General features: G+C 56.4%; 1 protein-coding gene and 3 non-coding genes across 4 annotated transcripts; 3 read left to right on the forward strand and 1 right to left on the reverse strand.

The window, feature by feature from the left end:
• The first annotated feature begins 1,803 nt into the window (after nucleotides 1-1,803).
• On the forward strand, nucleotides 1,804-1,919 carry LOC141515610 (U5 spliceosomal RNA). Its single transcript, XR_012476373.1, has one exon. It is a non-coding gene; the product is annotated as a U5 spliceosomal RNA (small nuclear RNA).
• A 553-nt stretch (nucleotides 1,920-2,472) lies between these two features.
• LOC141515609 (U5 spliceosomal RNA) lies at nucleotides 2,473-2,588 on the forward strand. The gene has a single exon (XR_012476372.1). It is a non-coding gene; the product is annotated as a U5 spliceosomal RNA (small nuclear RNA).
• A 2,264-nt stretch (nucleotides 2,589-4,852) lies between these two features.
• LOC141515608 (U5 spliceosomal RNA) lies at nucleotides 4,853-4,969 on the forward strand. The gene has a single exon (XR_012476371.1). It is a non-coding gene; the product is annotated as a U5 spliceosomal RNA (small nuclear RNA).
• Nucleotides 4,970-5,718: 749 nt separating this feature from the next.
• BTBD19 (BTB domain containing 19) lies at nucleotides 5,719-19,033 on the reverse strand. Its single transcript, XM_074221584.1, has 8 exons — nucleotides 18,701-19,033; nucleotides 12,679-12,895; nucleotides 12,533-12,586; nucleotides 10,739-10,798; nucleotides 8,997-9,065; nucleotides 8,776-8,907; nucleotides 8,422-8,547; nucleotides 5,719-8,170 (listed from the first exon to the last, which is right to left on the reverse strand). The coding sequence occupies exons 1-8, from the start codon at nucleotides 18,952-18,954 to the stop codon at nucleotides 8,027-8,029; spliced, it is 1,056 nt and encodes a 351-aa protein (XP_074077685.1). The 5' UTR covers nucleotides 18,955-19,033; the 3' UTR covers nucleotides 5,719-8,026.
• Between the last annotated feature and the right edge of the window lie 2,087 nt (nucleotides 19,034-21,120).

Raw genomic sequence — 21,120 nt, forward strand, 5'->3', positions numbered from 1 at the left:
TTGTCACCCTTGGGCAAGGTGGGAGTATAAAAAGGTCCCATTTTCTTTCAGCTTCTGCCAAAAGTGACTATGTTCCTCCAAGTAGAGTATTTCTTCTTTTACTCTTTTAAATGGTTGAAGGTCTGGAATTCTTATAGCTGAGTGGTGGAAAGGGGGTATCCTGCTACCACCTATGAGTGCCCCCCCATCAGCCTACCTCCTTGAGAAATTCTCTACACTAGAGGCAGCAGACAATAGCTTGGTGTCCCAAAGGAGACCAGAAAATATATTTAACACATTAAATAAAAATTCGATAAAATATAGACATTTTGAAATGAATCTTCCTTCTATGACCCCCATTTCTATTGGAGTTAGCCCTGATGTTGTCCACTGCAGTGTGGGCTCCCCATCACAACCTCTGCAACCTTCCTCACTCAGTTGGCCAGTCAACATTGATTAGAACCCTCTATTGGGTTACAGAGAAAAGCACCTGGATCCTTTCATGGAGGGAGGAGGGGAACAAATGCAAAGAGAGTGCAGGTCAGTCCTGGGGGGCCCTAGAGATTTAGGAGCTGAGTCAGGTGATACCTGAGTCTAGGGTGATTCCCTTCTTGTGTGGCCCACAGCAAATGTGTTCCCTAAGATCTCAGGTCCCCATGGGGTAGTCAGTGACACTGGCCTTCCTAGATTGTCCCCTTTGAGCCCTTTCTCTCCTCCTTCAGCTAGTGTCAGCCCTTGACCTTGGCAAGCCATCATGGGTGTGATATCAGGAAAGGGGAGGGATGGGAGAACAGGCTGGGGTGGAGATGGGGGGTGGAGGGAGAGGCAGCCTCAGCGGAGCCTCTGACCTGCTTAAAGATAGATAACCTGGATGCCTAGGAGCAAAGGAATGAGAGTGTGGGGAGAGAGGAGGTGAGCAGAAGTAGGAAAGGTGGGGAAACAGAAAATCGATGTAGTAGAACCCAATGTTAGGGAGCCTCAAGTACTCTGAAATTGGAATCTCCTCCCTGTTCCCTGTTTTATCCTGGATCCTACTCCCTCCACCCATCCTGGCCTTCCTATCTACTTTGGACCTCATCTCCTCCATATATCCTGGAACCCCCATCTACGTTAGACCTTTTCCCTCTATCCTCAACCCCCCCAAATCCAGTGGACATCTCCTCTATACTGGATCCATCTTTCCTTAACCCCCCTTCTTCCTTGAACCCTTTCTCCTCTAGCCTCAACCCTTTTCATCTACAGCGGACTGTCATCTACACTGGTCCATCTATCCTCAACCCCCCTCTACACAGGACCGTTCCCCATCCCCAACCTTCCCAAGTACAGTGACACCTCATCTCCACTGGTCCATCCGTCCTCCACGCCCCTTCTATATTGGCCCCCTTCCCCTCCATGTACACTGGACCCCCACGTACGCCGGACCCCCGCCTCCATCTATTCCTGGACACTTCACAGCTGGCAAACGCCCAGTGTCCGGCTCCGCGCCCTTGGGTTCTCGGGGGGGGGGGGGGACACCCGCCCAGGCATGCGCATTGGGTCAGCGCCCCGGCTCCGGCCCACGCCTGCTCTCTGCCTCTGCCGGGGCGGGCCCTCATCCCTCATTTGCATACCCATGATGCCTTGCTAGAACAGCCATGGCCTTCCTCCGGCGGCTCAGCTCCGTCCTCCACAGTATTTTCCGGGGTTCTTGACACGCCGCGACTCAGACAACAAGTCGCATCCCCTCGACCGTGGGTGGGGGGCTACGGTCGGCAGGGCGGGGCGCCACCCTGACTGTACCCGGGCCCGGGGCTCCTCTGGAAGGGAGACCCAAGAAACGAGGGCATACTCTGGTTTCTCTTCAGATCGCATAAATCTTTCGCCTTTTACTAAAGATTTCCGTGGAGAGGAACAGTTATGAGTTTGGAACCAATTTTTTGAGGTCTTGCTTCGGCAAGGCTCCCTTATCAGTAGAAAATGTAGACCGAGCTTCACTAGCAGCGACTTCTGGTCTCACTGTTTCTCACGAAAGCTGCTTCTGCAAGCAGGGTTTTCGTGAGGCACGGATCTTGGGGCACGCTACGGTACAACACGGTCTTTAGGTCAGGGAATCCCGTTACCGAAACTCCAAACCCACTTTTAGAGGATAAAGAAAATCTTCTCCGAAGCTCCAAGCCCACTTGAAGGATAGACAAGCCTGTCCGCTCTGCTGCCGCTGTTTGGCGCCGCTGCGCCTTCCGCAGAATCCCCGCGTATTCGCGGGACGGCTACCGCTGTCTCATTTGCATGCTGCTCTACCCAGTGTTCTCTGCGCTTCCCCAATGCCCAGTTAGCGTTTCTTGGCGAGAGTTTCGGTCCGGGTCCGGACCCGAGCGGCTTTCCTTTCCACAAGGCGTTCCCTGCGGCGCGTCATCCGACAAGGGAGTGCTGGGCCCCTAGGGGCTCACGGAGAGGTCACCGTGAGCGTACCGGGCATGCGGCCTACTGGGCCGGCTGGGGCAAAGGCCGCTCCTCACACTCTGGTTTCTTCTCAGATCGTATAAATCTTTCGCCTTTTACTAAAGATTTCCGTGGGGAGGAACAACCAAGAGTTTTTGCCCAATTTTTCGAGGCCTTGTTCCGGCAAGGCTCCCTGTGCGCGTTGCTAAAAGCAGTCTGGCGTTCCGTTAGTTATTGTCTTCTCGGGATGCGTTATCTCTTCGGGGCCACCCGCTTCCCCCAGGGGCCCACGGCATTCCTCGGGTGGGACACCGCAGCCTTCGGGGCTCTCCCGGATAGACGAGACCAGCCGCGCGGGGAGAGACGGCGCGGCCCCCCAGGAGATGCCCAGGCTGTCGGTGACGGCCGCGGGAGGGGGCGCTCGCCTGTGCCATCCCCCTGTAGTGTTGCCAGGGGCGTTCTGTTCCGCCACGTCGGGGTTCCCGGCCGCCCGGGAGTCGGAGGCTCGCTGCTCGTGGGTGACCCGGGCAAGTCCCGCAAGCCGTGGGCTGGACCGCTTCCTCTCATCGTGGGAGCGCCTAAGCTGCGACAGCCGACGGCCTTAGGATTCCCCCCTGACAGATGGGGAACGGAGGCAAGATGCAGTCACTTGTCCAAGGTCAAAGGCCCTAGTCACGAGGCCGGTCGGAGGCCGGATTTACACTGTCACACCAACATTTCAGACTATATTCTCAGCAATGAAGGTACAAAGAGGCGGCAGACCGCCCCTGCCCTCCAGAGGAGACCGGCTGTAAATGCGCGCAAGGCGAAATTCTGTACAGGATACAGGGAAGCAAGGGAAGGGAGGCGGTGGGATGCAGAGTTCCGCTTGGAACAGACTGGGTTGAGGGGGGCTGCAGGCCGTGCGCCTTGGGACGCCCCAAGGAGGGCCGCAGAGGCTGCAGGAGGGAAGGCGAGTAAGGCCGTAGAAGCCGAGGTCCCCAGGTGAAGTATTTTAGAGGAAAAAGGAGGAAAGGTCTCCGGGAGACCCGAGGGACACCTGGGGGGACCTGTGGTTAGAGGGCGTTCACCTAGAGGAACACCCAGAAAAGGAGGCAGACGGAGAACGAAGGAGGGCAAGCGCCCGGGAAGCCCGGACTGCCAGGGGCTGAAGTCCGGGAGGACGGCGATGGGGCAGGCGCCAGCGGCCCGGGCACCTGAGAGCGGCGGCGCCTGCAAGAAGGGCCACAACTGGGAGGCCAGAAGCCGGGTGGCAGCAGCTGTGTGGACAGCGGGCGCAGAAAAAGCCTGGCCGCAAGGGCACGGGGCACCGGGGACTCGGGCACCAAGGGAGGGCTGCCAGGCTGGGGGAGACGTGGGCATGGCTGTGGGCAGTAGGGAAAGCATCAGTAGAACGGCAGAGATTGAAAATGAGACAGTGGAGGGGCGGCTCGGTGGCGCAGTGGAGAGAGCACCGGCCCTGGGGTCAGGAGGACCTGGGTTCAAATCCGGCCTCAGACCCTTCATGATGACCTAGCCGTGTGGCCTTGGGCAAGCCACTTAACCCCATGGCCTTGCAAAAACCTAAAAAAAAGGAAGAAAAAGAAAATGAGAGAGTGGAGATGCCAGGGGGCTAGCGTGCTGCAGGAGACCTAATGGAACGGGACCAAGCCCTGGGAAGGAGTAAGGCCAGACCGGAATGCGGGAGGAGAGATGGGCAGAGCGAGTCCACGGTGCCCCCCGGCTCTAAGGGCCGCTCTGACCCTGCCCCGCCCCGCAAGTGCCCCATCTCCTCGCACGCAGGCGGGTCTGGCCATGAGGCCTCCTCCTGACCCGCCCTGCCCCTTCCCGCCACCAGCACTGTGAACCCAGAACTGGGCGGACTTGCAGGCGAAGGGGGAGAAGGCAGTAATCACCCTTGTCGATCACTCTCCAGAGTTATAGCCATTTTACAGTTGGGGAAACTGAGGCAGGCAATGGTGAAGCCATTTGCCCGGAGCCACAGCTGGAAAGAGTGTCTGAGGTCGAATTTGAACTCGGGTCTTCTTGACTCTAGCCCCTGGGCCACTTAGCTTCCGGCCGTGCCCGGGGAAGACACGAGCTTGGTCTGGAGCCCCGGGGCCCCCAAGCCGGGGCGGAGATGGGGAGGGGGGCCCAAGGGGAGGGGCCCCAGGAGCCTCTGCGCCGCTCGCTCTCGGGGAGCCCAGGGCGAGAGAGGAGACGGGCCGCGGGAGCGCCGCCGAGCTCATCTGCATACCCACAATGCCCTGCGCCCGGGCTCCCCCCACCCGGCCACTCCGCCGAGGGGCTTCTCCGGCGTCGAGGGGCCAGGGTCCGCCCTGCGCGGGGCTAGCCCCGTGGGGGCCGAGGCGGCAGGACGGGGCCACGGCGTGTCTGGGGCGGGGCGAGGGGCCGGTCGCCGTGAGCGTACCCGGGGGCACGGCTGCAGGCCCGGGCCGAGCCGCGACGCCGCGGCATACTCTGGTTTCTCTTCAGATCGTATAAATCTTTCGCCTTTTACTAAAGATTTCCGTGGAGAGGAACAGTTAAGAGTTTGGAACTAATTTTTTGAGGCCTCGCTCGGTGCGAGGCTCCCGACTCCGCGTCCCAAGAGAAGCGCTGGCTGCGATGCCTTCTTAGCACTTCCCGCTTCGCCATTAGGTGGCGTGGAAGGTAGTGTTATGATTTAATCGCATGAAAGCTCTGGACCCCGCTGCGGCCGCGTGGCCCGCCGGGCCGCGGGACCGGTCTGCGGAGCCTCCTTGCTGCTGTTTACGTTTGCATCTCAACTTCCGGGCCGCTCCACGGATTTCGGAGTTCCCTTAAGTTATCGCGTGCCGGTCCGACTGGCTTTTCCGCTTCCCTCTTATCTCTAAATCCGCCCGCGCTGTCCTGTGGAAGCCCGTCAGCTGGGTTCGGCTTCCCAGTACCGCCGAGACCAGGTCGGCTCTTCTGGTGTGATCCGAGGAGTCTCCTCCGGAACGTGAACGTTCCTTTATTTTTATCTTCTTTTCCTGGTTTCTCTACACGGGTCCGGACTAGTTCCTGCCGACTTGTTTTCCAGTATCCTGGACTACGTTGATCTCATTTTTAGGTATCTTAGACTTAGTTTTGTTTCTTAGTCGAATTCTGATTTTTATGTGTCTCGGACTAATTTTTATTTTTTAGGTTTTTGCAAGGCAAATGGGGTTAAGTGGCTTGCCCAAGGCCACACCGCTGGGTCATTATTAAGTGTCTGAGACCGGATTTGAACCCAGTCCTCCTGACTCCAGGGCCGGTGCTTTATCCACTGCGCCACCTAGCTGCCCCCAGACTAGTTCTTTTTTTAGAGATTTTATTTATTTTGAGTTTTACAATTTTCCCCTAATCTTACTTCCTCCCCCACAGAAGGCGTTTGGCCAGTACTTATATTGATCCAGATTGATCATGATGAGAGAAGTCATATCCTTAAGAAGAAACATAAAGTCTAAGAGATAGCAAGATCAGACGATAACGCATATCAGGTTTTTCTTCTAAATTTAAGGTAACAGGGACAGCCACTTAACCCCATTGCCTGGGGGAAAACAATAAACCTAAAATAAATACATAAATAAATTTTAGGTGATAGTCCTTGGTCTTTGTTCAAACGCCACAGTTCTTCTCTGGATACAGATGGCACTCTCCATCGCAGACAGTCCAAAACTATCCCTGATGGTTGCGCTGATGGAAGGAGCGAGTCCTTCAAGGTGGATCATCACCCCCATGTTGCTGCTGGGTGGACAGTGTTTTTCTGGTTCTGCTCATCTCACTCAGCATCACAGACTAATCCTTTTATGCTTACTTCTGTGAATCTCAGAATATACTGATCTCAGTTTTATGGGTCTGACTTTTTCGCTCTTATTTTTGTTACTTCGTCTTCATTCTTTCATACGGGTTTTATTTTTATATCTCTCAGACTAGTTCTTTTATCCTTCTTTTTATGTATCCCAGACTGTACTGATGTCATTTTTATACGTATCTTAGACTTTTATACTGATCTTATCTTTCTGCATTAGACTGTTACACTCGTGTCATTTCTGTGGATCTTAGACATTCTTTTCTACGGACCTCATTTTTACGTATCTTAACTTTTATAGTGATCTTATTTCTTCTGTATCTCTGACTAATTCTTTCCACTTACTCTGATGGATCTCACACTAATTCTTTTATACTGACATTATTTTCCTTTGTCTTAGACTGATTCCTTTAACCTGATCTTATTTGTAGGTGCCTTAGACCATTTTCTTATGAATGACTGTTTTATGGATCTGTTCTTCGATGTTGTCCAAGTCTTCATGGGTATCTTTCCGGCAGCTCTCGGGGGGGGGGGGGGGTTGCCCTTTCCTTCCCCAGCTCGTATGACAGATAGGGAAGAGGAGGCAAACAGCACTGTGTTTACTTGCCCCGGGTCAGACCCTGCTGCTTACGCAGAGGCTGTCTCTGGACTCATGGAGAGCAGACTGCGCCCCCTAGCGGCCGGTCAATTAACTCTCCGAAGGGAACTTCGGGGGGCTCTCGGGAGCCTGGAGCAGGAGAGGCCCGCGGCCCCCAGCCCAGAGGGGCCGCCTCCTGTTTTGTGGGGAGCCGGGTTCACATCGCAGTAAGAGCAGCGACTCATCGTTCCCTCCGGTGAATCCGCGTCTAGCCTGCGTAGGCCAAAGGGAACAGGCGGCGCAAACATGTTCTTAGCAGCTTTATTCGTAAGAAGGAAAAAATGGGAACCAGCCACGTGGCCAACTGGGGAACGGCTGAATGGACGGGGCTGTGAGCGTCAGGGAGCGCTATCGGTGCCGGACACGTCACACCGACTCATGGGAGGTCATGCGGGGAGACTCAACACGCAATCAGGGCCAGCAGAGAACCCGGCACGCGGAAGCCTGGCAGGAACTGTGCAGACCGGAGGACGCCGGGCAGAGGCCCCGGGCCCTGCAGGGGCCGGCTGGGCTGTGGGCTCGCTGGGCCCGTCACCCTAGAAGGGACCCCCCTTCCAGGGACGTGGAAACAGCCGCGATTCTGTGCTTGAGGCCACGAGTTGGTGCCTTAATTTCTTTCTGGTTTGGGAGCTGTCACGGAGTCGACAATCAAATGTGCTTTAAAAGAGAGGGGGCAGGTTCTGGGACGGGAGATAAGGGCTCTGCGCCCGATGGGCTGCTCGTGGTGGGGGAGAGGGAGGGGAGAGAATGAGTTCAGCTTGGGGTGAGTTGGGACAGACACCCAGAGGGAGATGGAGCCACAAGGAGTGCCCGGCCAGGTCTGGACCAGCCGCCGAGTCCATGGGCTTTGGGCTGGATAGAATGTAGCAAGACAAGGGGACAATGTCCTCTGGGCTCCGGGTTCGAATCCTATCATCGCCACGCTCAAGCTGGGTGACCTTGGACAAGTCCTATGTACCTGGTCCAGGGTGGCGAGGGATCAAAAAATCCTGAGGCTGGATGCGGGAAGTGAATGAAGCGCCTGGTGCTTGGGCTTGGGGGAGGGCTGGGCCGCAGCCCAGCTCTGGTCCGGGTCGCAGGGCCCCCAGAAGGGACTAGAAGCCGTCCGTGCCCCCGGGGCGTGGGCTCCGAAGCGGCCTGGAGCCTCAGCGCGGCCGGAGGCGGCAGCCCCAGGGGCCTGAGGGGTGGGGGCACCGGCCCTAGCTGGGCCCCTTGGGCGCCGCCTCCAAGTAGCGGTGGTGCTCGCGGGGCGCGGTCCCCTTTCGGGGGCGGCTCTGGACGCCCCGAAGCGCTTCTCCGCGCCGGAGGGCGTGGCATTTCCAGGCTTCGGCAATCTGCTGCACCTGGGGGAGGGGGCGAGGAAGGGGCTTCAGGGACAGGGCTCCCTGGGGGCACACAGTGGGGGGCGCGGCTAGGTCGCAGTGGATGGAGCACCGGCCCTGGGGTCGGGGGAGCTGAGTTCCAGCCCGGCCTGACACTTCATAACGACCTAGCCGTGTGGCCTTGGGCGAGCCACCTAACCCCGGTGCCCTAGATAAAGACTGGGGGGACACACAGTAGGGCTTTTGGGGGGTGCAGAGGCGTTGGCTCCTACCGGGATGAAGGGTTCCACCCGGTTTTGCTCCTCCAGTGCGCTGAGCTCCGAGGGGGACAGCAGAGGCAGCCGCAGCTCCCCCACCACGGACTGGGCCACGTGGGCCGTGGAATGCTCCAGCACCGCCTGAAACAAGACCCCAGGCCTCTTATTTCTGGGACCCCCAGCCAGCCCACCCAGGCTCTACCCCTCTGCCTCAAGGTCCCACCACCCTGCACCCTACCCAGGGCTTCTCCAGACTGCTTGATAGAGATCAGCTAGTTCCCTCTCCTGGGGAAACTGAGGCGGTTTAGAGAAGGCGGGCTACTCGCCCAAGAGGGGGTACTGGCGGCCTGACCCAGGCCCGCGGCTCACCGAGCTGACCCGCGCCCAGTGGCGGGTGGCAGCGATGAGCTCGACCTCGTCCACTGCCAGGCGGTCACTGCGCAGAATGGCGATCAAGGTGGCCGGCGAAAGCTCGTGGAAGGCTGGGGTCCTCAGGATGGCCTACCAAGGCAGCCCAGGGTCAGACCCGGCCCTGCCCTCCTGCCCTCCCTTCCCACCCTCCCCCTGGGGTTAGGCAGGCCAGGCAATACCTGGGTATGGCTCTCGATGAAATTCAGGCAACTGTCCCGCAACCTCCGCAGCCCAAAGGTCACCGCCACCTGTCCAGGATACATGCGGCTGAGGCGCCAGCCTGAGCTGCCCGCACATGGGAGGCCGAGGGTCCAGCCTAGCCTCTCTTCGGACTCTCAGAAAGACCTGAGCTCAACCCTGGGCACGTCACTTGACTCCTACCTCTGTTTCCTCCCCTCTAAAGGAGGGTCATAGCAGCACCCCCTTCCCAGACTGAGGGGGGCAAATGAAGTCTCTAGAAAACAACTCCTGATCCATCGAATAAAAACTCGTTAACTTCCTGTGAGATGGGAGGGAGTGGAAGTCTCTCCTAAGAGGATAATCACGGGCCCCTAGATTTAGAGTAAGAGGGAGACTTTCTAGAAGCTGGGCAATCCAGCCCCATCCTCTTCCAGAGAAGGGAGCTAGGTGGCCCAGGCACCAAGTAGAAAGGGTTCCAGGGAGAGCTGGGAAGAAAGCCTCTGGCAGGCTTAGTTTGCCAGCCAGGTGGAGGTAGGCCCCGAGGGGAGGAGCACCAAAGCAGCATCAGGGCCAGCGGCTGCTGACGCCAAGACAGCTTCCTATCAGCCCGGAGTTATTCATAACAACCACCCAGCTGCGGCTAAGAGGCTTTCTGCTCTGCTTGCTTCCCTCACAACAAGGGGGGAGGGGAGAGAGGAGAAAGCCATGATCCTAATCATGCCCATTACACAGATAGACCAAGGACAAACTGAGGTGTCTCGGCCACTCGGGGGAGGGATAGGAAGGCAAAGCCTGTGTTCAATACATTTTACAAATGGGAAAAATAGTTGGGGGAGGCAGCAGATTGAGGGGCTCAATTCATAAAGCTTCAGTCACAGCCCACAACTATCTGTTTATAACAACAGGAAACAGTGATAACTGAAGGTCACGAAAGTTACAACTATTCTTAGCCCTGGGGCCTGAGCAGCTGACCCTTCTTTGGAGCTCCTGGGGTGCCGGGTGGCAGGGTTCCCAGCCTGGGAGAGCAGTCACTGAGGCCATGATGGGCCTAAGAATTGGCCATGGCAGAGCTAGCCCCCAGGAACTGCCATCCTCCCAATAGCCAGGTAGGCAGGGCCCAGCCTCGCAGGGACCAGGATGATCCACTAACACACACAGACACACAGACACACACAGAAACACACACAGAGACACACACACACACACAGATACACACACACACAGATACACACACACAGAATCCCTTTTTTGAGTGGTCACTCAGTTCTTTGCCGAGCAATGGCTCAGCCTGTGCCAGAGAAAGGCAGGACAGGCTGCCTCCTGCTTTCAGGAGGATTCTATTGGGGCAGAGAGAAGCAGCCTCAGACCCTGTCCTCAGGGGGCTCCCAGCCTGGGAGACAAAGAAAAAACCAACCAAGAAGGAGGCCATAAAACACTATAGTCAAGGAGGGTCAGACCTCGGGCACTAGAATTTGAAGGCTGGATCACTGCTGCAGGTACAAAGCTGCCAGGGCTCTCAAATGAGGACCTGCCCAGGCCCACAGACACTGGCAACTCAGCCACTGGGGAGGCCCCTTCCCATACCCACCTACAGATGGGCCCACCTGCACTCACTCCCCCAAACCAGTCCCTTCATCGTGATGGTGAGGTCTACTGGTTCCCTACTATATTTTCTCCACGAGGGTAGGCTCAAGGGGTGTGTGTTGGGTGTTGGGGAGGGGATTGGAGGATCTGGACTCACCTGAAGGGCTTCACAGACCAACTCTACATCCAGGTTCTGCACCACAAATTCCACACACAGCTAGGGTAGAGACAGAGGCAGGGGTTTGGGGGAAAGAAAGGAGCCCCCAGGACCCCCTCCCTTCCACACCACAGTATGTCCCAGGAAAAAGGGTTGGGTATTGGGAGACTTGGGGTGGGGATAGGAAAGGGAACTGCAGACCTCTCCCAGCCTCCACTGACCCCAAAGAAATGACATGAAGACAACACCTGGGCTCAAAATCTGCTCCTGCCCTGTCTGAGGGACTGTTTCCCTCATTTAAAAGCAAGGCCATTCCCTGCCTTAAATTTGTGATCCCCAGCCTTCAAGACCTTGTTCCTCAGGCCCCAACTGGAGGGGGCGTTCTGTACATCCCGTGGGGCAGCGAGCATTGAGGTATCCATGCCTTGGGGTGAAGGTGGGAGGGCTGGCCAGGCCTGGATCATGAAGGGGAACCATCAGTTCCTCATGGGTATATAGGATCTGCTTTGCACGGGAGTCTTGTAGCGGGTAGGGTAAACAGGGTCTGCCATAGGAAAGGCTCCTGAAAACTAGGACTTTGGGGGCCTGAGGTCTTCTCAGACTCACCTTCAGAATGAAGAAAAATGATTAAACTGGACTAGGCCAGGTGGACGGAAGAGGGCCCTGGGGCCTTGCAGGGGACAATGGCCTGGGCAGAGAGGAAGGTGGGAAGTGGGAATTGTTCAGAGACAGTGAAATGATCAGGAGGTCCTGGGGACCAATGGCAGTAGTTCCTCAAGGCTTCTCAGTGGCTTTGCTGCTGCCACATCCTGAACTCGTGGTAGTCTCTGATCATTGTGCATGGGGTCCATCAGTTCCACAATCTGGGAAGGAAACCACTTGGGACTCTGGGAAAGGGGTTCCTGGGGGAAGCAGACACTGATGCCAATTGAGGCTCACAGAATCCCTTTTCTCTTGACTTTTCACAGGGCTTCAGGCTACCTGCCATCAGCCCTATTCTGTCCCCATGCCAATGGTGGGCATATGCACACCCCTGTCTATTCCCTCAGCCACATAAATATATTCACTGCACCAGTTTGGGGTCTCTGGAGGTCTCAAGTCTCTGGTGGGGTCTGCCTGGGGCACTGGGGGTTGAGGAAACGAGTGGGGACTGGGCCTCAGGAGGATGTGACTTTCTGGCAAGCTCAGCAGAGGAAGGTGAGTGTGTATTCTAGGGCAAATCCCCTGGGTTGGGGAGGGACAACCCCATCTAACCACGTGCCAGCCCATAATTGAGGACAGGAACACTGAATGTAGAGCCCTGCCTGCCTGGACCCTCCTTCATGGTAAGGGCTGCATCTGATGCCATACCCTCCAAGTCCTGGCTCCCAGTCTCTTCCTTTCCCTGCTCTCCTTAACCCTCACCCAACCTTTCCCATCTTGGAGCTTCCAAGGCAGCCAAAAGGGGCAATTGGGGAGGAGGTCAAAAGGCATTGATACCCCCAAGAGATGACACCCTACCTGGCACCCCCAAGGGAGAGAGTAGCCAGCCAAGAGACAAGCCCCTCCTCCAGACCTGTCATTCCCAGCCCCTCTGGGTCAGACCCATTCCTGTGCCTTCCTTCCTGCTCAACCTGGCCAGGGAACGGCTCCCCATCTAAGGACTGCAGGGAGCGGCTCCCCTACCCCGAGACTGCAGGGAGCAGCTAACCCGCCACCCCAGGACTACGGGAGTGGCTCCCCCACCTCAGGACTGCAGGTTGCCCTAGGAGGCCGTTATCTGGCATTGCCAGCCTGCCTCCCTATCCCCCCTACCTCTCGAAGCTCTGACAGCCCATATTCCAGCGCTGAAATCAGCACTTCCAAGACCTGTCGGTGAGATGGAGGGAGACTGAGGTCAGGGACAGGCGGGTCCAGAATGGATGACTCAGGAATTCCCACCACCCCTGCCCTCCACCTACAGTGCGCCTATCCAGGGTGATGCTATTGGTGTAGAGGAATTCCAGAACCATCAAGAAGGCCTCAGGGGGCACATCAGCCAGGATTATGGGCTCCTCTGGGGACCCCCCACCAGGGTTCTCACTGAAGAGCTGGCAGAAATAGTCGCATCGGGAGGTCAGGAGGCAGCGGTGGGCGAGTACTTCCCTTCGATCCTGGCCCACCAAGAACCGCACATCACTGGGAGAGACAAGATGGGAAAAATGAAGGCTGGTCAGAGTTGGCGGGTACTGGGGCCACCCCAGTCAGACATCCAGGCCTGAGGTCCTCAGGTTTGGCTGAGCAACCTTATGGAGGGGTCAGATGGGAACTCATGTCATGCGGAGTTAGAATAGGATGCTCAGGATGCTGGGTAATGTGGGCATGGGCACCTATAGAGGGGGCAGGAACAGTCAATGGCCTGCAGCCAGCCTCCCCTAACCAGAGCCAGCCTCCTCTAGGGATGGAAAGCACCTCCCAGCCTTGCTGGCTGGGTGAGTCATGCCCATCCCCAAGCACCTTTGACAGGATGAAGAGAGGTGCGCATGGGGGCAGACATCCTGGGTCCTTGGGAACCTGAAGGCAAGAGCGGCCCACAACTTCCCCAGGGCTGCTAACTCAGCGTTTCCTCACTGTCTTCCTCTGCCTCCAGGAGGCCCCTTCCACCTCCTCCTAACCCAACACTGAGTCTTGTCTGGTTAGCGTGTTGGGGTGGGGGTGGGACCCAAGGTCTTCCAGGCACCCACCATGTCACTCTCCCAGACAGGATCCAGCCGCCAGCACTATCACTGGAACCCCGGATCTTGGAAATCCAAGCTGAGTGACTGGACAAATCCCTTGCCCTCTCTGGGCCTCTGATCAATCAGCTGTGGAGGAAGGGCTTGTCTCGGATTTCAGGCCCAGGACAGGGTCCTTGGGTATCAGGGTCGGGTGGGATGGTTTGTCCCTTCATGGGCTCCTGCTCCTGGAGCCCACGGCTTCCAGGGGGCTGGGGTCAGAGGAGGAGGGAAGGAAATGTTGATAACCTGGTAAAGTTTGCCAAGCACAGATTTCCATCAGAGATCCGGTTGGGCTACACCCACTTTCCTAAAGTACTCTTTGAAAGGTGGGGAGGGTTGAGAGTTAAAGGGAAGCCAGTGGGGGTGGTGCTGATGCAGCTTGGGGGGAGAAGAGGCCCACTTCAGTCCTCATTCCCCACCCCCAGACAGGGAGTTCCCTCAGCTACAGCTCCCGGGAGGCCCAGTGGGGCATCAGCCCTCAGCTTGGAGACCTCCATGGTCCAAGCCACTTCCTGAGGATGTGCCTTCCATCCTGGGACAGCTCTCATGGCAGGAAGTTTTTTCTCAGCCTAGTCTCAATCAGCCTCTGCAACTCCCCCCCCCCCCCCCCCCCGCATTGGATCTTGGTCCTGCCTTCCAGGGAAGGCCGTTCCCTCTTCCACATGGCAGCCTGGGGGTTCTTGTGCCCCCCTGAATCTTCTCTAGGATAGGCCCCTGGGCTATGTGTGACGTAGCCCCTTGACCTTGAAGAAGTCATCTTGTCCAAGGCCCTCATTTTATAAAAGAGGAAACTGAGTCTCAGAGGAAAGAGAGAACAAAAGTCATCTGGGTTATAAAGGACAAAGCTAAGATTGGAACACGAGACCCTTGATTCTAAACTCTGTGCTATTCTTGCTCCCGCAAGAGGGGGAAGGAGAGTGGCCCCAGGCTGAACCAGACAGAGTAGATCAGAGGCTTTCTGGCCCTTCAGTCCCTTGTGTGGCTCTCAAAGGCCTAGCTCTGGTGTCCATCACCCTGGGGCTGAGTTCCACCCTGGGGTGGAAGAGCAGAAGCTAGGCTCAGAGAGAGCCAAGTGGACCTCCCTCACCTAGGGTTCCTTTATTCCCTCTCTACCCTCCCCACCCCTGCCCTGGCCCCTCCCTGGATTGGGCTGTGCAGGTCAAGGATGTTATGCCAATAGCCTGCCCAGGGGACTATCCAAAACAAGCAGGAAAACCAACCGAGACCTGGAAGTACGCCGGGGACAAGCAGCATGAGCAAAGTGGAGGAAGCAACCTGCTGGTCCTGTCCTGCCCTGCCCTGTCTCCTGAAAGCCCAGCCCACACGGATCACCTCCCTCCCTAGCCTCCTACCTTCAGAGTGAGAGGCACCTATGAGCTCACTGCATGTAGATCCACAGAGGGAGGCTATGAGGCCCTATAACACAATCTATTCTATAACCGACCAAGAGTCCCTGTATCAGCAGCCTCTGCAGACCTCCAGTGATAGGGAGCTCATCGCCTCTATTGGCAGCCCTTTCTCTAAGGGACATTTCTCATGGTTAGGAGGGTTTTCCATAAATGGATGCTAAATTGATCTCTTGGCATCTTCCATCCCCTCCCTTCCCCCTGATTCTGCTCTGAGAGGCCAAACAGAACAGATCTGTCCCTTGTGTCTGCTGCCTGTCTTTCACTTTGAGTCTCCTTTTTTCTTGCCCCGATATGTTCCATTTCTAAAAGAGATTCTCCTTACCGGACTTCTCTGGACACACTGCCCCTTTTCCACATCCAGTACTGTAGAGAGCTGAACCCAGACAGAGCTCAGGGAGACCATGGCCTCCCTCCTTCTAGAAGCTCTGCCCATTAACCTTTTCACTGGCCATGCCACACTCTTGATTTATATTGAACCTGGGGTCCCCTAAAATCTCCAGATCCTTAGCCTCCAACATCCTGTATTTATGCCATTGTTTCTCAGAACTAAGAATAACCCCATGGATGCCAGATACAGGGCTGACCCAGGGGAAGAATGCAAAATCTGATCCATAAGCCTCTGAATGTTAAAGCTGGAAGAAAATAATCTAGCTAAAGTCCCTCATGGCATAAGTAAGGAAACCGAGGCTGAAAGCTAGGTGGCTTGTCCTGGGTCAGAGGCTAGTAAAGCCAGCTTCCTGACTCCAGGTTGTGCCATTCTAACTGATTCCTTGAAGGCAAGACCTGGTTCTCCTCCTTTCCTTAGGCTCCCTCCCTAAGCAAAGGTGGAAGGCTCAGTCTTCCATGGACCATTCATATCCTCTCATTCCCTACTGGTCTTGGGCCATATCATTAGGCTATCTCTTCCTGGGCCAGACCCTCTCCACCTCAGTTGTGGACCCGATCCTCCAATCCCAATTAGCCAATCAGGAAGCTCCCTGGGTACTAGGTACCCCAAGCCATTACTTGATACTATAGAGAAGTGTGGACAGGGCCCACTTCCTGAAGCAGGAATGAGTCCCCTAACCCATCTGAGGGGCCAGCTGGACAAGCACACACAGGAGCAGTTGTCGGTCTGCTTCCAACACGGGTGGGTGCGCCATAGAGCATCCTAGTCTGTTCGCAAAGCTGTTTGGAAGAGCAAAGGCTAAGCTTCTGCCGGCCCAGTCATGGCCAGACCCAGGCAGAAGCAAGGACTGGAAGGATGTCCAGGAGTCTATTGTTCTGTGAGTCTATTCAGATAGACATCTGCCATCTCACAGGGAAAACCGGAAGAGCAAGGATTTTGTAAGTTTTGCTAGAGAACAGCCAGGGACGGCCAGAAAGGATGTACCCACTCCCCCTCTCAGAAAGAACAGCTGAAGGGAGAACTGAGATAAGGAGTGGAGGGGGGTGGCCCAGCCCCCAGACCTTTGCCTTTTGCCTGGCGGCTGGCCAGTCCCAAGCTAGCCCAGGGAAAGGAAGTGGGCTCAGGCTCATGGCTCCTGGGGGGCCTCACCACTCAGTGGAACAACCTTATCTCCCTTCAGCCCCAAGCTTATTCTCTCCCTCCCACAAACCTCCTCCATTCTCCACGTCAGCAAGACTGAAACCTGAGTCATTTGACTCCAGCCTCTGGTACTTCACCCAATCCTTCCTCCCCAGTGACACCATCTTTCTTCAGCCCTAGTTCGTGATGTCACATCACACTTTCTAATCTCCTTTGTGTGACATTCAAGCCCCTCCCTAAGTACAGCCAGGCCTCTGCCTTCCAGTCCTCCCCCTTCTCTGAGGCCCAGTTGGAGGATCCCTCCCCTGAGCTTTCTTTGTCTTCAGCCTCTAGCTCTTTTTTATTTTTGTCGACAATGGACTTAAATGACTTGTCCAAGGTCACACTAGTAAGTAGCAAGTGTCTGAGGCTGAATTTGAACTCAGTTCTCCTGACTCTGCTGCGCCACCTAGCAGCTCCCCCCTCCCTCCAGCTCTTGGTGGCTTCCCCCTTCCTCTTTCCCTTCTCTCTCCCTCCCATCAGGACTGTCTGGATCCCTTGTCACAGTAAGCACTGGCTTGTGTATGGATTCATACATCAAGGACAGGAATATTCTCATTATCCCTAATCCCTCCTACTGTCTAGAGCCCCATAAAATCAGAATCACAGAACCCCAGAACTAGAACTCAGAGGAACTTGGAAAGTGCCCCCTCAAAGCCTTACAAAAAATGATTGTTGAAAACTATCTTGGCATGTAGTTGGAAAAGTAAATAAATATTTTTTTTTAAAAGAAATACTAGGAAGGAGTAAGAAGGGTTATGGGTATACACTTGTTCCTATTGGTTACTATCAGAAATGTCAAGACTCCAACATCGTAAGGTGCCGTCCATAAAATAATCTTTACTGGGGACAAAAGAAACAAAGCAAGTTTCCTAGTAAGTGTCTTCCAGGTTCTGCTAGAATGCTTCCAGTAAGGGGGAGCTCACTACTTCTTCAGGAAGTACATGATACAATCTCCAAAAAAAAGCATTCTTGATAGAAGGAGAGAGCCCTGGACTTCAGCCCCTCGCTGGGCCTCAGTTTTCCTATCTGTAAAATGAAGTGCCGATCTGTGTGATATCCCAAGATCCTTCTTGCTGTTTGGAGTCCAAAGCCCTGGCCTGCTATTTATTATGTAAGGTCTTTTCTCTGAACCTCAATTTTCTAAAACAGGGAACATAATGCTTTCCCTAGATGTGCTTCGGCATGCCCAGTTCTCCAGGAAGTAGTGAGCAGGGGACTCTCAGGGTACTGCCAGGGCAGAGGTGCCAGGAAGAATAAGAGGGCAGAGTTACCCTGTCATTGCCAGTAGTTTCTAGGAAAGTCATCAGAACTGGCCAGCTCCTGACCACTCCCCACTCTGTCCCTCCCCCATCAGAGGCTTGCAGGCCTCTTCTCCCTAGTGAGGCCGAGTGCTGTCCATCAGCATCACTGGGCCCTGCGTCTCTGCCTGGTTGCAGAACTTCCAGAGGCCTAGACTGAGACAAGTAAGGGCCCAAAACAGCAATAAAGGCAGAGCTCGGCTCTGAACCCACTTCCATATTCTTTTCCTTTTGACCCAGAGATGCCGCTGCTCCCCACTGCTAGCGATCAGAACCCCATCTGGGTTTAAGAAGGCTAGTTGAGATTGCCTGGGGGGAAGGGGGAGACATTCAGAGTGTAGAAGGGTCCCATGGAGCTGCCTTCTAGGCTGAGCAGTGATGGAGGTAGAGAAACCTGGAAGTCAGAGAACCCGCCTTGCAAGGGGTCCCCCATTGCCACCTCATCCCATTGGTGTTACCTCAAATCCCTTCCTCACTCTGGCCTCAATTTCTTGCTCTGCAAAATGGGGAGGTTGGACTTGTTGACTTCTAAGGATCCTTCCAGGAGTTGGAACGTGGACTGCCCCAAGAGAGGCCCGGGTTCTAGGACTCAAAAGGGGAGAGTTCTCCTTATCTAGGCCCCGGGCCAAGCACTCCAGGAAGACTTTACTCGGTTCTGGGGGTCGCTCGTTTAAGGGCATTGATGAAAGTCTGGAGGAGGGTGACTTAGATGGGCACCGGAGGCCTGGGGGAAGGAGTTGGTCATGTTCTTTGGGGGGGACTCAGAGAAGCCAGGGACGGTGGAGAGAGGCGCCCAGACTGACTAGCAGGGGAAGCTTCCTACCCCGGGAGCTGTCCAGGAGTGGAAGTGGGAGCTGGAGACGGTAGCGGCCCCCCATGCCACGGAGACGCTGGGCTGGCGGTGGGCGGGAGTGGGCTTGGTCAGGAGCAGGTTGGGGGCCCCACCTCACCTGAAGCGCGCCCCGGTGAGCAGCCCCCGCAGCGCGGCCCTGAAGGTAGCGGGGTCTCCCTGCATCGGGGGAGGCGGCCCCGGGCCCCCGCCGGAGGCCGCGCTAGAGGTCGGCAGCGGGCCCCGGGGCGGCGGGTCCCGGGAGCGGGGCCGGAGCCTTTCCGGCCGCGGCGGCCTCGGGTCCGGCCCGGGTCCAGGCAGCCGCCGCGGGGGGCCCCGGCCGGGCCCCCCTCCGAGCTCCCAGCCCCTCGGCATGGGATCCCCCTGCAGGCGTCACTTCCGGTCACTGAGGCCCGGGCCGGCCCCTCCGGGCGCTGCGCCCCGGCTCCTCCGGCCTCCCTCCCCGGGGCTGCGGACTGGGGTCGGTCCGGCGGGGCAGTCCGACTCGCGTGCCGGGACCCCAGGCTCAAACCCCTGGGCGGGGACAGCAGAGAACCGGGAGGTCAGGGGGGGAGGGACTTGGCAGCTCTTCCCTCGTCCCTGCCCCAAAGTGACTCAGTCCAAATCCGGGGGGGCCTTCTGGGCTGGATTTAGGGGTACAGCCCCTGGGGGGGAGGGAGGAGGCAGCCCCCGGGGCCCACACGGGGCAGAGGGACAGGGAGCCTGAGGACCTAGGCTCCTGGGGTCTTGGCCAGCCACTCCCAAAAGAGCTCCCGGGGCCCTGGAGCCCTGATGCACTCAGTCCCCTTTCTTTAGGGTTGGAAAAGCAAATTTCTATCCGTTTTACAGTTGGAACCGCCGAGGAAGCCCAGAAAGGAGGAGGTGGGTTTCCCCAGTCACCCATGCAGCCAGTTCTGTGCCCTGTACTCCCACCCACACGTCTCTGTTCCTATTTCCACTTCTCTCCAGGCCTGTCAGGGAAAGCCCTGCAAGGGGTAAGGGTTTGGCAGGGAAAGCCCTGGTGAACCCCTGGGGCAACCCCCTTCCCCCCACTGCTCCGCCATCTTGCCCTAGCCCTTGCCCAGCCAGGCTAGAGCCCAAGGCAACTAGGTGGCCCGGTGGATGGAGCTCTTAGAATTCGGAGCCTCCTCCCCAGGCTCATCTCCATTTGCCCTGATTCCTTTTTGGTCACTAGACCCAGATGGCTCAGGAGCAGAAAGTCAGGCGGTGACTGGGCACAACGCCCCCTCATTCAAATCCAATTCACGTGCTTGTCGTGACATCACTTCCCCTGATGCCACATCTTCTTAGGGCTCCAGGGACAAACAACAACAGAGCCCAGGGGTGCCTCAGCATCACTGACCTCTGACCTGCGTGAATCACTCCCAGCCCTCATTCTGGGAACCCATCCCCAGGGTGTGATGTGTGGAGTTTTGGCTGCCTGAGCAGAAGTCCCACTCCTCCCCCACCATTTCCCAGAGGGGATCTTCCTGGCTAACCACAGGGCCAAAACAGATTCAACTCGGCTTCCCGCAGCCCCTTTTGGTTCCAATAGGCCTGTGAGGTGACCCTCCCTGTTACAGGAGTAAACTGAGGCTCAAAAAGAGGAAAGGGCTTGCCAAGGACACCAGGTCAGTTAAAGATGTGCAAGGCAAGAACCTTCTGGGGCCAGTGTCCAATTTACCTCATCTGGCACCAAAGAAGTCTAGGACCCTAGAGGAAAGGGTCTCGGAGGCGTCTGGTTTGCCCTCTCCACCGCATATCCAAGGAGTTAGGCTGCCTGTCCTCGAAAACTGAGGACTTCAGGAGGCAGATCCCCCACCCTAGCTATGCCTGTACCTTCCCTCTCTAGGGCTCCCATGTGGATCAGGCACAGGCCCAGCTTATCTCCTTCCACATCCAGAGCTGTTCAACCCACAACAAACAGGTCTGGGTGTGGGGAGAGCATCCAGGAGGATCCTGGCTTTAGGGCTCTAACACCTAGGTCTAATTCAGGTCCTACTCCCTCACTAATGACTTTGGGTAAACTGAGGTACTTCTCTGGGTCCCAATTCTTTCACTGTAAAGTGAAGGTGTTTCGCTTAGAGATGATTTCAAGTATTTAAAACCCTATGAACAAGTTGTGGTCTACTCGGCCCTAGAAGGTGGGACCAGGGATGAGGAAGGGGAAGTTGTAGGGGAAGTTTAGATCTGACTTAAGGAAAGGCTTCTGTTCAATTAGCGCTATCAGCGCAATAGACTCCCCTGGCTGTTGGCCCAAGGCCTATGTGGACCTTAACGTTAGAGGATCTTTCACGTATGGTGTTTGTACTGGCCACCCCCTCTTCTTTGTAACCTGGAGTGTGTCCCTCAGTCCCACACCCTCTCTTTCCCCACCCTCTAGGAAGTTCCTGGGACTCCCCATCCCTAGCTGGCTCTCCCATGAGCCTCTTTCCCCTTTGCCCTCCCAAACTGAGCCCCAAATGCCAGCACATCCTCACAGTACACTGGGGTTGGCGTGTGCTGCTTACACCGTGGACCTGAGCTCTGGCTACCTTTTCT

Source organism: Macrotis lagotis, chromosome 2 (genome assembly GCF_037893015.1).
Source record: "Macrotis lagotis isolate mMagLag1 chromosome 2, bilby.v1.9.chrom.fasta, whole genome shotgun sequence".
Taxonomy (NCBI): Eukaryota; Metazoa; Chordata; class Mammalia; order Peramelemorphia; family Peramelidae; genus Macrotis; species Macrotis lagotis.

Excerpts from the sequence above, each read along its gene's own strand:
- BTBD19 (XM_074221584.1), bottom strand. The coding sequence starts at position 18,954 with ATGCCGAGGGGCTGGGAGCTCGGAGGGGGGCCCGGCCGGGGCCCCCCG. Across the intron at positions 12,587-12,678 it reads TCACCCTGGATAGGCGCACT|GTCTTGGAAGTGCTGATTTC; the intron begins GTAGGTGGAGGG and ends TCTCACCGACAG. Across the intron at positions 8,908-8,996 it reads TCATCGAGAGCCATACCCAG|GCCATCCTGAGGACCCCAGC; the intron begins GTATTGCCTGGC and ends CTGCCTTGGTAG.